Source organism: Condylura cristata, unplaced genomic scaffold, assembly GCF_000260355.1.
Source record: "Condylura cristata isolate star-nosed mole 26May11 unplaced genomic scaffold, ConCri1.0 scaffold00038, whole genome shotgun sequence".
NCBI lineage: Eukaryota > Metazoa > Chordata > Mammalia > Eulipotyphla > Talpidae > Condylura > Condylura cristata.
In genome coordinates this window covers 7,736,400-7,752,712 of record NW_004567139.1, presented here as the reverse complement: position 1 = coordinate 7,752,712, position 16,313 = coordinate 7,736,400, and the positions used below count along the sequence as shown (strand labels likewise).

The following is a 16,313-nucleotide window of genomic DNA, read 5'->3' as shown; positions in this document are numbered from 1 at the left end:
TGAGGGCGGCCACTCTCCTGGAGGTGCGGCTCTCGCCTCACCTGGCCCAGGGCCCTCAAACGGGGAGTCCCACCCACACAGCCCCTGCACAGTCTGGTTGCTGCTCCTCAGCTGCCTGCTGAGGTTTTGCTGTAGGTAACCCCCAGCCCACAGGCGGCCAGAATGGGGCCCGTTCTGTAAGCAGGGTTCTTGCAGAGCAGTGGGGGCCGGGGCGGGGGCTTAATGCAAGGCCCTTGTGAGAAGAGGGGGAGACCATGGCGACCGGCCAGTGGGAGCCCGGCAGCCCCAGCCGCGAGGCTGAAGCTGGGGTGGGGGGGGCTTCTGGCCTGTGGCTCCAAGACCCGGTCTGTCTTGCCGTATGACCGGAAAGGAATGTGAACATTCTAGAAGTCACAGAAGAGGAAGCGTCCGGCCTGCAGGGCTGCTGCTGGGAGCCCCGAGGGCGGGCCAGGAGCCAGGAGAGATGCAGCCCTGGGCTCTCCCCGTGCTGCGCTGTCGGCCCTCTGGGTCTGTGGTGGCCCGTGGGCCCTGTGAGTCAGACTTGGAAGAGGGCCAGGGGAGCTCAGCACTGGGGTGCAGGGAGGTCCCCCGAGGGAGGAAGCACAGCTCACCAGTAGAGGTGGCTCTTCAGCTGTGAAACTAGTGGAGGACACCTTCCTGACATCCTGCCCACGCGGTGAGCACGCGGCGGCCCACCGGCCCCCCAGGCACACCCCACATCACATACACACCTCCACCACACACAGCTCATATCACACCCCCCACACCACAGACACGCCCCACTCCACACACAGCTCACATGCTCCTCAGGCCACACCCCACTGACACCTCAGATGGCCCCAGGTTCTACGATCGTGCCGGACACCATCCTGTGTCATGCCACGAACACACGTGACTCCTGGAACACCAAGGCCACCCCCCCCGACACGATGCCTTCCGTGACCCCACCACACCCACCCCAACAATACCCAGAGCCCTCTGCCCACATAGCAGTTACAGAAACAGCTGGCACCCCATCAACATGAACACACCCCAGCACGCACCTCCTAAATCTCCCTAGTACTGTAACAGGGGGGTCCCTAGCAAAAGGGGTTCCCTGCCCCATCCAGGAGGAGGGTGGAGCTGAGCAGAGCAAAAGGAGAGAAGAGAAGGAAATGAAGCAGGATGGAGAAGGAGGAGGCCTGAGGGAGCCGCACGGAGCAGCGAGCATGGGATGGAGAAGCCGGGCTGGTTTCCCGGCCCTGGACTGGTTTAGGCAGATGCGGGTGAGAGACCTGTAGGGAGGTGACTGTGGCCGTGTTTATATTGATTTTGATGTTGCTCTTTTCCTCCCAGACTCGTCTGGCCCTGTCTGACCCTTTTCCACGGGTCCCGGCCAGAAGCTGCTTCAGTCTTGTGGCCGCTTTCGGGCCTTGCCTTGGGCCGATCCCTTCTGGGTGGACTTTTGCCCACGAGGGGACGGGTCACTTCAGGTGTTTGATTTAGAAGTTCTATTCTCTGTGTTCCGTGTTGTATATTCACTGTATCAAAGTCCCTTTTCATTCAAGTTTTACATGTTTTGTCTTGTTGCGGCGGATGGCAGAACCCACTTAGAGCAGGCAGGTTTGGGGCTCCAGGGGTGCCCCTCTCCCCCTGTCCTATAACAGTACCTCTCATCACCCCCAGGTCCAGAATGCGCACAGCCACCTACCCTCACAGACACCCCGCTCCCCTGTACCACAGGTCACCTCTGCCACGTTCAATACCCTCCTCAGGCTGTTCAGAGACCAGGAAGGGGCTCCTGACCTCCAGCGGGTGGGAGGCTTCGAGGTGGTTGGAAGAAAGCCCCAGAGGGAGGGGACAGGTCTGGGGTGCGTTGGGATGCCAGGGGAGGCCAGGCCGGAAGCAGCCTGCAGCGTGGCGGGTGTCTGCGTCCGAGGCTGCGGGGTCCCGCAGAATGTGCGCCTCAGGCTGACCGCCCCCGGGAGGTTTATATGAGGCAAACTGGCACTTGCCCCGAGGGGCTTAAGTTGCAATGACCTGCCAGCTAGGGGCTTAGACTCGGGGTGACCACGGGCCCCTGAAGGTATGGGTGTGGGTGAACAGGGCGCGTCTCCTGAGGGTGGACTTAGCGGCAGTATTTAGGTAAGACTGGAGAATTTGGGGTTCATGGGGGCAGGATGTGATGAGGAAGAGCTGAACAGGGGTAGGAGAGGGGCTGGCTGGGTGACCCCATTGAGGTCAGCACCCCTGAAACCCCAACCGCAGGCCTTGGTGGCTGGTGTGAAGGGGCTTGGAGAAGACCTTGCTTACGAGGCCCGTGTCCAGCTCTGCCTGCGGCACTGGGCCGCCGCTCCCTGGCCCCCAGCAGCCCAGGCTGGCTCTCTAGCTCGGACCCCAGGACGGGGTGCGCTCCCTGGCGAGCTCACTTCTGCTTCTCTAACGCTCTGTCCATCTGGGGCTCTGACTTCCTCACTGTGACCCCGCAAGCCCAGTTTCCGGGGGCTCCCCTCTGTCTTCCCAGCCACCTGGCAGCATGTCCAGCCTTGAGTGTGGCCTCTCATCTCAGGCCCTGCGCGCTCGGTCCCAGAGCTGGTCTGTAGAACGCCCACACCACCTGCGGAGAGCCATCTGCTCTTCCCCGACCTGGGCACGGGGACAGTCCGGGGGGTGCCCCCTCTCCGAAGCTCTCCCAGGAGTTTGGGGTCCCAGCCTGCCCCTTAGGCCTGATGGCCGGGAGCACACGAGGGCTTTCTGCCCTGTGAGTAGGGGGGCAATGAGTAGAGAACGCTTGAAGACCCCCCTTAATCTGCACAGACCCTCTGCACTGTGTCAAGGGGCAGCTGGAGGAAGCCCTTGGCCTGCCGGCGCTCTCCGTGCATCCGAGTGGCGCACAGGGTCGGACTGTGCCTCCCTTTGCCTCTCTGGGTGCCTCTCACCCCGGAAGGTGGGGTGAGCCTTCTGTGTCCTCATAGCCCCTTGCTTTGTAGCTTCTAGGTTGTTCAGCCAATGGGGAGCCCAGCAGGAGGTGGGGGAGCAGGAGCAGAGCCCTGGGGAGGGGCCAGCTAACTGCCCTGGCTTCTCCCAGAGGCCCACGGAGGTGGCTCCTTCCTCCATGCCAGTCACAGCCCCGCCGGCCAGCCCTCTTCAGCCTGGGTGGGGACAGTCCCCTCCTCTCACCTTCCCAGCCCGGGGGTGGGGTGGGGTGGAGGCCCCGGAACCATCCAGGGACCTGCTCCAGCATCCCGCCCGCTATGCCACCCCCTGCCTACTCCTCGGAGCCGGAGCTGGTGTTTTCATGAAACCTCCCCGAAGACGCTGTGCCTGCTGGGACCCTGGCAGAGACCCAGCCGCGGCGCCGGCGGGTGCTTACTGTGAATCCGATGCCCACGGTGGCTGAGAAGGAGCCGGGGATGAACTTGCCTTGGTCGAACTGGACCAGCAGGGACGTCTTCCCCACGCCGCTGTCGCCCACCAGGATGGTCTGAAAGGGAGCGGCAGAGACAGGTGAGGGCTGCGGTGTGAACCCTGCTTCCGGGAGCCCTGAGCCCGAGCCTGTGGCTGCAGGAGCCGGGTGTGGGGAGGGGCCTGAGGCTGTGCGGTGGCGTGCGAAGTGGTTCAGCCATTTGGGAAAGTGTCTGGACACAACTTCACGTGTGAAATCTGGAATGAGGCTGTGACCCAGCCATCTGAGCCCCCCACAGCCTTCTTGCGGCTGGGGTCACACCTGCATCCTGGTCTGCTGGGATGCCCCCCCCACCTGCTACCCCCTCTCTGTCACTGGCGTTTAATAAAGTCCCTGCACATTCATTTCCTCCTGGCGCCTGCGTCTTGGAAGACGTGCGGCGAGCACAGGGCGTCTTCTGTGGGGAATGTCTACAAAAAGTCTGAGTGATAATAAGCAGGAACAAGAGCAGCCCTCCCCCCGCCCCCAAAGCACAGATGTTACACATCAGCCTTGGAGAGTCTGCACTGGGGTCCAGAGTTTCAGCAGAAGCAGGTTTAGAAGAGGCCACTTCCACTCTGGGAGGAAGAGGCAGTTCAGGTGCTTACTTGAAAGAAAATCAGAAGCAACAGGGAAGAAACACACATGCTCCGAAGCTTGGTACCCAGCAGGCCCTCGGTGAGTGAGTGGACCGAGGCCTTTGTTTCAAAGCACACAGTCGCCATCTCCAAAGGCCAGTGTCGCCGGAGGGCTTGGGGTGCTAACTTCAGCTGACTTGCAGAGACACACAGACACGAAAACCCAAAAATGTAAAAGTGCGAACACTAACAGGACCTCCTAGGGTCAGGCCCAGGGCTGCTCCCCGCCCCCCACCAGCCACGCCGGCAGCCTGCCCAGGGTGTCCACGTCCCCCCACCTCCTCTTGAACCAAATTCTACCGTTTTCATTTCTGCCTGTGTCCAGGGCCCCATGTGTCTGCTGTATGCTGTGGCTTGGATGATTTGTATCTCCAAGGCAGCTTCAACTTCCTCAGGTTGAACATGTGATTTCAGGAGAGAATATTCCAGAAGGTGGTGAGGGGTCCTGCCAGCCATGTCCACCTGGTTCATTTATTAGAGGCTAGAACAGATTCTGATTTGTTCTTTTTTTTTTTTAATTAAAAAAATATTTTTTTAAAGATTTAGTTATTTTCTAATACAGAACTGGGGTACAAGCCAGAGATGCTGTGGGTGAGAGGATTCACCAGAGACAGAGCGGGGAGCAGAACAGGCATATCGAGAAGTCCACTGCTGAGGGGAGCAGCGGGCGGGTCAGGAGAGGTCTGCCGCGCCATGTGGTCACCTCCGGGGCAGGCGGGGATCGAGCTCATGCGGAAGCGGCTTTAGCTTCTCAGTGCTGTGCTGTAACCCGCTGCGCCACCAGGGAGGGCCCTGATTTGTTCTTCTTTTATCCTTTTCCTCCTTTCTTCCTATGAAAACTTGCCTGTCTTCCTTGGGACATTTTCTGGTTCCATGGGGACTCGGTTTGGCGTGACCGGACTCAGCTTCTTGGGTCCAGCTGCCCCCTGCCTCCGGGCAGGGCAGGGCCATGCTCTCATACTAGCCTCTAGAACAGTGGCCCCATGTCGTGGTGGCTAAGCCAAGTGGTGGCTGCTGTCATGCGAGTTTGATCCCTGCCCTGGAGCTGACCCACTGGGCTCAGCAGACCCCTCCTGTCTCCCCGCTGCTCTCCTCAGCAGCATACTTTGTCCGTCTGCCAGTCTGCTCCCCAATCTGTCTCTGGTGTGTCCTCTCACTCCCCTGCACTCTGGCCTGTACCCCAACTGTACCCCAGTTCTGTACAGCGGCCCGAGCATGCAGGGGCAGTGAGTGCTGAGTCCACACGCCTCCCCGGGCTGCCCCGCAGCTCAGCCATCGGTCCACAAACGCCGCTCCCTCCCCTGAGCCCAGGCCTATCCTTAGACCTGGGCCTCTCTCCTGAAATGGGGGGCCGTGTGCCTCCCGTGGGCGGTGCCCTCCCCAGGCTGAGGGTGCAGCAAGGTGTGGCGGTTTGCAGGGTGGGCACAGAGCTGGGAGGTGGAGGTGGGTGACCTCAGCAGGAGGCCGTGGGAGTGGACCCGAGGGGGTGCGGTGCGGGAGGGAGAGTGGGGACGCTGTGGTCGGTCGGGAGCCCGCGCCAGGGTGGCGGTCCCTACATCGCCACATTTTGGCTTAGAACGTCTGAGAACCCAGCGTGCAGACTGGCCTTCCGGCTGGGCAAGATGGTGTTTGTCACAGTAGGAGAACCAGAAACGTTCGCTTGGGTCATTTCTAGCCTGATAGGACACTGAAATAGTTTGGGAACATTCTCGCTCGCTCGCCCCCGGGGGGGTTTAGAACCCCGGTCCGGTCCGTTGGTCCGCTAGTCCTGGACTCCATCCTGCAGAGAGTGCAGGAGGGGTGTTAGGCCCTGACAATGGGGGGCTGGGCGTAGTTTCTTGCTTCCTTAACTCAGCTTCCAGCAGGGCCGTGCATTCTTTGCCAGGAGGGGAGGTGGGGGTTGCGGGAGGAACGGCATGGGGTGCTTCAGGACAGCTGCCGGTGCCCTGCCTCCTTGACCTTCACGCCAGGGTCAGCGCGGCAGCAGGAGCCAGGGTGGCCCCTGGCGCCAGGCCTGGGCTGAATCCTGGCGCTGCCGGCGGAGGCCCGTTGGACAATTCCCGGCTTCTCTGGGCCTTGATTTCCTTCTCCAAAGGGTGGGAAGAAGACGCTTTCCCTCTGGATGGGTGGTAGCATTCAGCATGCTGATGATGTTAACTGCGAGCACAATCTGCTGTGGAAGGGAGTGACCTGTCGGGGGGTGCAGGGGAAATGAAAGGGTTTGGGGAGAGTATTTGGGGACACTTGTGATTTGAGACTGGTGTGTGGCGTGGGAAGCAGACTCTCAGTGGCGCTGACAGCCCGGGGAGAAGAAGACCTACCTGCTACTTGTCAAGTGAGGTTTTAGCCCCTGGGGAGGCAGCCTTCAGGAACCTTCTCCCCAGGGCCCGAGAGACCCAGGGAGGGCCCTCCCTGGTGGCGCAGCAGGCTAAAGCACAGCACTAGGAGGCTTCAGCCACTTCCGCATGAGTTTGATCCCCGCCTGGCCCAGAGGTGACCCACAGGGCACCGCAGACCTCTCCTGGCCTGCCCGCGGCTCCCCTCAGCAGGGGACTTCGTCGGTCGGCCTGTTCTGCTCCCCGCTCTGTCTCTGGGGAATCCTCTCACCCTCTGCATCTCTGGCCTGTACCCCAATTCTGTATGAATAAATAAATAAATAAATCTTAAAAATAAAATGGTGTACCTAGAATTAAAAAAAAAAGGGGGAGACCCAGGGAAGCCGGCCTCTCGGCAGGCGAGCCTCCATCCATCACAAGCAGGGTTCTGGAAAGACCGCACAGCTTGGGAGGCCAGAGTCCTGGGTGCGTTTGCCAAGGAAGCGTGAGCTGGCTCTCCAGAGCCTTAACTCCATCCTTCTTGAGGAGTCGGGCTTCCAGGTCATCTCTTCCCGAGCGGTCAGTGCGGCTGGCTTCATCTATGGGGCAGCCTCTCTGCGTGCAGGCGGACGCACCTTCGTGTTAGACGTGATCACCTCGAGGCCTGTAGGGGTAGCGCTGCCTGCGTCTCACACTTTATCTCCCTGAAAGGAACAGTCTGGTTTTGTAATGCAGCCCAGCTCGTGTCTGCAACCCCAGCTGCAGATGACCCTACTGCCTGGGGTTTGCATTGAGCTGAACAACCTTGGCATGGGTGGGGGGAGGGGGCAGGAGGGGAAGAAGTCACGGGGGTGGGGGTTGGGAGTGAGCAGAACCCCAGCTGATGTTGCACAGGCGGCAGCTGCTCTCCAGGTTTCCAGGGTCTTGACTTCCCCGGAGGTTTCAGCATTGTCCCTGTGGAGTCCAGTCGGCAATTTAACCTGGCGGGGACTGCGGTCTCAGGAGCGCGCCCTTGCGTCCAGAGCCAGCTGGCGCTGGTGAGGGCAGGCTGTGCCCCCTGTGGCGTGGCACCCACACCCAGTTCTGAGGGCAGCAGCACCAGTGCCAGTCTGCAGGAGAAGCAGAAGCCAGCGCCGGCTGGGGCTTGGGGCAGGCACAAGTCACTTCCTCTGCACTGGCTTGGACAACGCAGCTCAGACATCTGCCCCAGGCCTGGGGGGAGCCGAGCGGGGGCAGGGAAGGCTGGGGAGCGGGGGTGGGGGGACAGACGCCACCCCTCCACTGAGAACAGCTTGAGTTCCCCCGAGCCCAAACTCGACACCCAGGGTTGGGCTCTCCCACAGGGCTGAAGCTTTTGCAGCACTGGGAAAGGACCCCAAGCTTGTAAATATCTGGTACAGGGCTCTCAGTGGGGTCTGGACAAGTGAGGGTGCCTGTACTAGGGGCCCCACTACCCCCTCAAATCTCTTCCTTCCTCCAAGGAGAGGGGCTTGAAGAAGCCCACTGAGCAGAGCTGAGAAGGGGCGCACTGAAGCCCCCAGCTGGGAGGGCCCCAGCTCTGGGTACGGGTCCGCTCTGGTCCAGGTCAGGTGGGGCGATCCGTTTGCTTCTCCCCCGGGAGACCCAGCGCCCGTTCTCTTCAGCTCCACCTGGTCTGGGCTGTCGGGGCCGCGCAGCAACTTCTCTGGGCCTTCGGCTCCTGGGCTGGAGACCCACTGACACCGGGGGGACCCTCTGAGGCAGCGACACCCGGCTTGCAAGGCGGAGAACCCCCAAGTGGTGAACCTCCACCGACGAACCTCCAAGGCAGCAAACCTCCACCATGAACCGCTGGGTTCTGCAGAATTGTAGTTTCCCCGTCTCAAGTGACCCAGAGAAGGGGCTCATGTGAATTTCTGTTCCTTATAATCTCAGGAGCCCCAGGAAGGGGGCGTCGCCGAGGCTCGCACTCACGGTGCACGCGTGTGCACGTGGCCCTGGGTCACACAGCGCCATCCACATGTGCCCACACGCTCCCAGGGTCACACCAACGGTGCTCGCACGCATGCAACCACACCCCTGCATGCAGGGCAGGGGTGCGGGGGACCTCGGCGCTGCCTCCTCTCCCTTCCTTCACAGGTGGGGCCTGGCAGCCCTACGCACAGTGGCCAAGCTCGGTTGCACGCCCAGAGGCCCTGTGGGGACCAAGGCCCCGAGAGCCTGGCTCTCCTGCAGCCTCGCTCAGGGGAGCAGTCTGGCCACCATGCACGGCCGCTTGGGTGATTGTGGTCTTGATTTCCCCAATCGGGGAGTCAGGCCACAGGGAGAAATTTGAGCAGCTCAGAGACGCTGACCCCCGTGACCCACAAAACAACCGTTGCCTCGTTTTTCAGGGCCGCCCTATCCTACTTAATTTCCGTGGTCACTTCCCCAGAAGCCGCGGTGTCCGTTTACTGAGGCCTGAGGTCTTGTGGGGCAGCGGGGCCCTCAGGGCTGACCAAATTCTCACCCCGGGCAGTTGGACCAGGGCTGGAGCTATGTAAAGCGAGGGCCCTCGCTGGCCACATCCTGGAAAATGCCAGGCTGACGGAGCTGTGCTTTCATGCAAATGTTCCTTCCTGCCTACTGTTCCTTCCTGCGGCCCAGTGAAGGGCCGAGGGGTCCTAGCTACGCACCCCCATGTTGCCAGGTATGTATGACTCGCTAAAAGTAGCTTAGGAGCAAAACAGGAGCCTGTTTCCTGACCCCTCTGCTCTACCCAAGGGCTTTCTGGAATCTAGGGGTGGGTGTGGTGGGGGAGAAGGCCCCAAGGCCAGCAGAGGGGAGTGTCAGAGCTAAGCTGGGGGCTTCTGTTTTTATTTTAAGTTATTACGTGGTGAAAGGTGAGGAGCCATGCTTCTCCAGGAAGAAGCCCCTGGCGTAACCCATATTTCCGGAGGATTCTGGCGGGTGGCTGTCACCTCGGCCTCTCTCTGGTGGGCTGGGACAGGCCAGTACGAGTGTCCAGCGTGTTCGTGGGCCAGGCGTCCTCCTGCTCATGGAGCCAGGTGTCCCGGCCGGCCTCTCCACCACGCTGGGCCTCTTCCTCTGCAGCCTGGGCTTGGAGGTCCTCGCCGCCTCCTTACCTCAGGCTCTGGCCGAGGCTCCCCTCCAGCTCTCTGGCTTCGGCCCTCCGCTCCCTCCGTGGAGGGGCCTCCTGCTCCGGCTGCCCCAGAATCTGGCGGCACCTCAACTTCCAGCTTTAGAGCACGGCGTAGTGGCTGTCCGAGGCGTCTCGCTGCCATCCACCGTGGGAGAAGGACTGAGCCAGACTTGGCCGGGCGCAGGGCTTCTGTATTTGCAAATTTCCACAAAGGAACCAATGAGTTCTCTTTTTTGCGACGTGAAGAGGCTCTGGACGGAGCCGCCGTGACTTGGGCATTGCTGACTGTTTTGAAATTTCACTCATCCCACCTCCTTCCTCTTTCAGTCATGTCACGGCGGGCAGTGGCTGGAGGAGGAAGTGCTACACGAGTGAGCGACAGCAGAGTCCGGAGGATGAGACTGCTGGGGCTGTAGTTTGCTCTCGCCGACGCTGACAGGCCGACCGAGGGTTGCATGAGGCCAGAAGATGCACCTGTTGCTGCTCGCCCCCCTCCTCTTTTGGTTCTCAGGTGAGTGGGGGGGTGGGGGCGGGGGCGGGGCAGGGCCTGAATTGGAGGGAAAAAACTTGTGGGGCAGGAGGAGATGAAAAAGGAGGCCCTGCCAAGGTGTCCTGTGGGAAGCCAACCCTATTTCTTTCCTTTTTAACAAGGGTTATTTATGTATGCACACAAGAACTGGGGTGCAGGCCAGAAGTGTGTGTGGGGTTGAGAGGCTTCACCAGAGACAGAGTGGGGAGTGGAACAGGTGGATCTACTGAAGTCCACTGCTGAGGGGAGCAGCGGGGAGACAGGCGAGATCCGCTGCGCCCTGGGGCCCCACCCTGGCCGGGGATGGAGCTCCTGCTGCGGGGGCTGCTTCACAGTGCGGCACCGTTGGGTCCTCCAAGCCCAGCGCACCTCTCAGTGGTGGTGCTTCGGTGCTCGGCAGGGTCAAGGCAGGTCAAGGCAGCCCCATGGCCTGGCACAGGCACAGCCCCCCGGGCTGTGGCAGGCAGACAGGACCCCAGGCCACCTCCTCCTGTCCTGCTGTCCTCAGAGGGTGCCTGAGCCAGGGAGGACTTTGGGAAGAAGGGAGGAAGGGGAGCGGGGAGTTTTCCAGGCATGGAGGGAGAGGCGGCTCGAGGAATCATAGTAAAGGAAAGTGGAAGTTGTGGAATCATAGTAAAGGAAAGTGGAACTGGGCAAAGTCTAAGGCGGGCAGCGGGCTCCAGGCACAGGGGAAGGAGCGGCGAGATGCGGGCAGAGAGGGCTGAAGGCACCTGAGGTCGGCGGCACCGTTCTGGTTAAAGAGTAAGGGGGTCTCATGCTTCGTGGATGAGCCAGAAAGACAAGGAAAAATACTGATGGTTTCACTCATAGCAGGAGTATAACGGACCAGGTAAGAAAATAATAATGATGAACAGCCATATACCAGAGACATTTTGTGGGGTGGAGAGGGGAATGGGGTCAGAAACAGTGGGGCGAGGGAAATGCACTGGACTATGGTGATGACACAGGGTGATCTGGTGACGGAAGCCCAAGGGGATTGCAACGAAGATGGAAAAAGGCACAAAATGATGGAAAAATAAACTATTATATTATAAAAAAAAAAAAAAGAAAGAAAATGGACAAAACAGAAAAAAAAAGTAAGGGGATCTCTTTGACTTGGGGTGTTGGGAAGCCCCAGGTCTCAGCTTTTTGGGTTTCTTGTCTCTTTTGAATTCCTCCTTCCTTGATCTCACCTGCTCTCTTGACTTTAAAAACTGTCTCAAGACAGCTAACTCCCAATTTTGTATCCTACCTTACACATCTCCCTGGACTCCAGAATTTTCAATTTATTCTGCCCAATGAATTGACATATTCAGTTGGACCTGACCCGCACTTCCCCCTACAAACCTTTATTCTTCGTTTTGTGTTTAACTCTTTTTCTGTGCTCAGGCAAAACCTGGGGGCAGACATTTCTTCCCTCCTGATCCTTTGAAAATAAAAGCCAGATCTCATCAGTAACCTTGATCTACTCTGAGTAGAAATCCAAAGTCCTCCGAGGTCAGCAGACACTCGCCTTCTGGATCTCCCACCACCCCAAATCTGCCCCCAGCTCAATCCACTCAGCTGCACTGGCCCCTGAAGTGTCCTGGAAACACACACCTGCCCCAGGGCCTCTGCACTCTCTGTCCTCCCTGCCCCAACGCTCTTTCCCAGACAGCCACAGGTTCCAGGTCCTCCTTGGTGTTTTTGCATATCACTGAGGCCTTGGCAATGACCCTGATTAGAACTGCAGTTCCTTTGCATTGTTTTCCTCCTCTGTCTATCTCTTCCTTTCCCCCACTTTGATAGAATGTAAGCTCCTGTAGGGCTGGGACTTTTGCCCTGAGATCCAGAGGAGACGGTATCCATTGAATGAGTGGCTGTATCCAATGGCGAGGGGGTGAGGTGATTGGTGCCGTCCACTCTCTGGGACAGCCCCATACTTTCTCTTTCTACTTTCATGGCACTGGACAATTGAGACTCTTGGAAGACATTGGGGAGGGCATACCACAGTTGCCGTCGCTTGGGACAATTAGGCATTCTTGAACACGTCAGTGTGGCCACCTGGCCCAGCCATTCTGCGCCTGGGCATATACCCAAGAGAAATGCACATCTATGTAAGAACTTGTACGGAAATGCTGCTCTTCGACGTTTGCGATGTTCATGTTTCACAGCCCACATGTTCATTGTAGCTAAAAAGTGGAGACAACCTAGATATGGAGAAATGAAGTGTGGCATCTCCAGGCCATGGAATATTACCCAGCCGTAAAAAGGAATGAAGTACCGAGCCACTGATAAACCTTGACAATGCTGTGCAAATTGAGATAATCCAGACACAAAAGGTCCTGGGTTGTATGGTTTGGGAGATGTGAATCCACAGAAATTGAAAGTAGGTTGGTGTTTGCAAGGGCCAGGGAGGGTGACTGCGATGGGTGTGGGGTTTCCTTCCAGGGTTATGAAAATGTTCTGGAATTAGCTAGTAGTGAGGTTTGCATAGTTTTGAATGTGCTGAATACCACTGAGTTGTACACTTTAAAAGGGTGAGCTGTCATGGAATGTGGATGACGTTTCAACAGGAAAATAATTGAGAAGCTGAGAGAATGGGGAGCAGAAGTGTTCCGAGTGTAGTGTTTGGCAAGTGGGTGACTTGGGGGCAACGGATATTTGCAGCAACCAAAAACGCTCCGTGGTTTGACTCTTTAACCGGGTTTGGTTCCATCCACCTGCCGTAGAAATGAAACTGATACCGCTAAGGCATGGTGTGTGCTGTGAGGGAAGCCGAGTGTGGCTCAGTGAGACTTGAGGGCACTGGGGGTGCTTAAGAGAGGGCAGTGGGGGGTGGGAGGTGCCGGCTGTGCCCCCTAGCTGTGAGACAGGAAGACTGGGAATGGCCATACAGGCATGGGAGCCCCGAGCCCAGACTCGGACCTGGGAATGACCTTGGCCCAGGCGCGTTTGGGGCACAGAAAGGCTGTGTGGCTTCCCTTCAGGCTGGGGCCCTCTCTGGTATCCCCTCTTGGGTGCAAGGCTTTGGAGAAGGGAAGTGAGATGTCTAGAGTGCAAGCTGGAGAGAATGGAGCTGAGCTGGGGGGTCCCAGCCACCCTCTTACCACGGAGGCCGGTTTGGCTGGATTCCTCTTACTCTTTCTTCCCCCCATGAATATTTTACAAATTGGTGAGACGCATCCTGTGTATGAGATTTTAAAAAGTCCCTTTTCACTCACTATGAAGACCTCCCACGTCATTAAAGCCATCTCCGAGTGTGAGGACACGTCTGATGCCTGCATCACCTTTCCTGGTATACTCAGGGTCCCTTACGGCGCTCCCTCAGCGTTGGTGAATATAAACCATCACAAAACGAGCCGCGGTGCACACATTTCTACGAACCTCTCAGACTATCCCCCCAGGACCCCGAGGAAGTGCAGTCCCTGGGGCAGAGGGCTCGGTTGGCTGCTCCTTTCTGGAACGGCCGGACGGGCACAGGCGGAGGGGCGCGATCCCCCCAACACCTCTCGCCGTGCCACCCATCATGTAGCCGTGTGTCACTTATAAAAACCCAGTGATGTCCCTGCCAACCGATTTCACTGGCTAAGTTGTTGCAAGTCAGCCTGAATTTTGTTGTGCACTTGGCCTGCTTCTTCGGTCCCTTATGGAGCTTTCCAAGGGGCCACAGCAAGGGAAACACGATTCATTCTTCTCTTGCATCATTAGTTTTAAATATTTCTCCCAGTCTGTTTTTGCCATTTTTTAAAAAAAATTAGACTGTCCAAATATTACTCTGTAGTCAAATTACTGACTCCTTGGGTGATAGGGTCTGTTAACTTTTAGTGTAGAAAATTCTTTTCTGGCCCTCTCTGGTGGCGCACTGGGTTAAAGCAAAGCACTAAGAAGCTAGAAGCAGCCACTTCAGTGCGAATTGGATCCCCGCCCCAGAGGTGACCCACAGGGTGAGGCAGACCTCTCCAGTCAGCCCGCTGCTCCCTTCAGCAGTGGACTTCGTCGATCTGCCTGTTCTGCTCCCCGCTCTGTCTCTGGTGAAGCCTCTCACGGCCCCTGCACTTCTGGCCTGTACCCCAGTTCTGTATGCATATGTAATAAATAAATTAAAAAAAAAAGAAAATTCTTCTTTTCATTCAGGGATTTTATAAAAATTCACTTCTATTTTATTCCAGTTTAAAAAAGGATTTGCTATTTTATGGGGCCCTCTTAGTTTCCCTGAACTCATGACACAGAACAGCTGAGGGGTTCAACACCCACAATATCTACACCTGACCCTTCCTTCCTGCTCATGGTGTTAAATCTCTGGTCTCGGTGAGTTACTGAAATAGCCCAGGTCTGTATTGAGGCTGGAGACGCTGTTCTCTGCTGTTTCTCTCACCCTGAATAAGTAATAAATAAATTAAAAAAAAAAAAAAAAGAAAATTCTAGATTCTGCTAGATTGCAAGCTTTCCTTATAGGGCTTGATGCTGTTTCAGTATCTGTCAAGGAAAATCCTCCCTCGTTACTTGTCTTTAAATGCTAACAGTGGGCCTCCCCAGTGATGCAGGGGGAAAGTCTCAGTGTCGTGAAGCTGTTGCTAGTCATCGCTGCTCCCCTCAGATTTCAGTAGATCCGCTTGTTCTGCTCCCAACCCTGGCGCTGGAGAATCCTTCACCTCCCACACCTCTGGCTTAGACCCCAGCTCTCGCATGCATAAATACATAAATAAATCTTTTTAAAAAAGAAAATGTTAAAATTTTCATCTGTGCTTTGCTCAGATAATTGCTAGCATAAGAAATTAATGTTATCTATGTCACATATATTTACATAGACTCTACTAGTATTACACACACAAACACGATTACTTGAAGCAAAAACAAAACAACTATGTGTTCTGAAGGTGTTCTGGGGCTCTGGATTGTATAAATTCGCTTGTGAAGAAAGGAACTCTTCTAGATAGCATTTTCACTAAGGATTATAAAATAGCTAGCTCTTCTTTTGTATCTTTGTAAAATTTCATTGCTTTTGTTTTCTATAAATCTTGATGGTTTCTATCAGTTATTTCTATGTATTTAATACACATTCATTACTTTTTATAAATGCGCACTTTCCATTTTATTTTCCAACTATTTATTACCGGTTTATAGGAAAGCCATTGATTTTAATATATTTGTTATACATTTAGTCATTCTATTAAATTTAATTATGAATTAAACTACCAGTTAAGATTCTAGAAAGTTCTCTCAATGCTATCATTTTTCTATTAAATTTGACCTCTGCATTTTTCCATATTCCATTATGTTGGTTATAACTACTGAGATGATGACATCATTTCTGTGCTTTACTCTGTTAATGTGACATATTACTCTTGCTCATCTTCTAATAGTCAAACAATTTTCCATTCTCTGTGTAAACCCGACATGGTGATGATTTATTATACTCAGAACTGGTCTCATTCCGTGAATTGGTATTCCAGCCTCTTGTTCTGTTTTTGTGTGAGACTTACATTATTTCTTCCTTAACATTTAAGAGAATTTCTACTAAGGCTCTATAGGCCTATTAACCAGGTGTGAAACCCCCTGTGTGTCTTAACTTCTCCAAAATTTACGATACTAAGCTTTGACGTTTGGACCATGTAGTGTGGTGCAGGTGGTATTTTTAGGCTGTTTTAATTTGCATTTTATGATGACTAATGATGTTGAACACTTGAGATGTGTCACTAACTGTTTGATACCATTTTGTGAAATGTCTGTTTTAGTCTTTTGCATTTTAAATGGTTGGTTGATTTTTCTTGCTGAATTGTATGAGTTCTTTACATATATTGGACATAGTCTTACTACAGATAGCTATATCTGACTTAGGCTTTGCCAAAGAAGTGATAGAGAAACAATTTCACCATGGTGAAGAGGCCTGGATTGCCAGATGGACATCACTAGGTCATACACTTGAATCTGCTTTCTGTGAATTCACAGGGAGCTAAGAAAGCTACATACTTGCTTGAGGAGAGAGAAGTGTTTGACATTTATTAACTGTGACAAAATTGCATCATAAAGACAATATATGCGAACTATTTGAGCAAATACTCCTGAAATTATTCATAAAAAATAAAAATACATCTGAAAATGTTTTACAGAAAAAAATTTGAGATGGGGCAGGGATGGAGAAGTCTCTTAAAAACCAGATCTGATTACAAAGAATATACTTATATAAGACTTGCGATATTTTTATTTATTTATTTATTTATTCATATAGAACTGGGGTACAGGCCAGAGATGTGGAGGGTGAGAAGATTCACCAGAGACAGAGTGGGGAGCAGAACAGGCAGAT

General features: G+C 55.2%; 1 protein-coding gene across 2 annotated transcripts in view; it reads right to left on the bottom strand.

The window, feature by feature from the left end:
• RAB37 (RAB37, member RAS oncogene family) overlaps positions 1-16,313 on the bottom strand; it is a 48,591-nt gene that overhangs the window by 9,529 nt on the left and 22,749 nt on the right. For both annotated transcript variants that reach the window (XM_012733149.1, XM_004693474.2), the window contains exon 2: positions 3,353-3,463. In XM_012733149.1, coding sequence (XP_012588603.1) covers positions 3,353-3,463 — 111 coding nt within the window. The remainder of the gene's footprint in view (positions 1-3,352; positions 3,464-16,313) is intronic.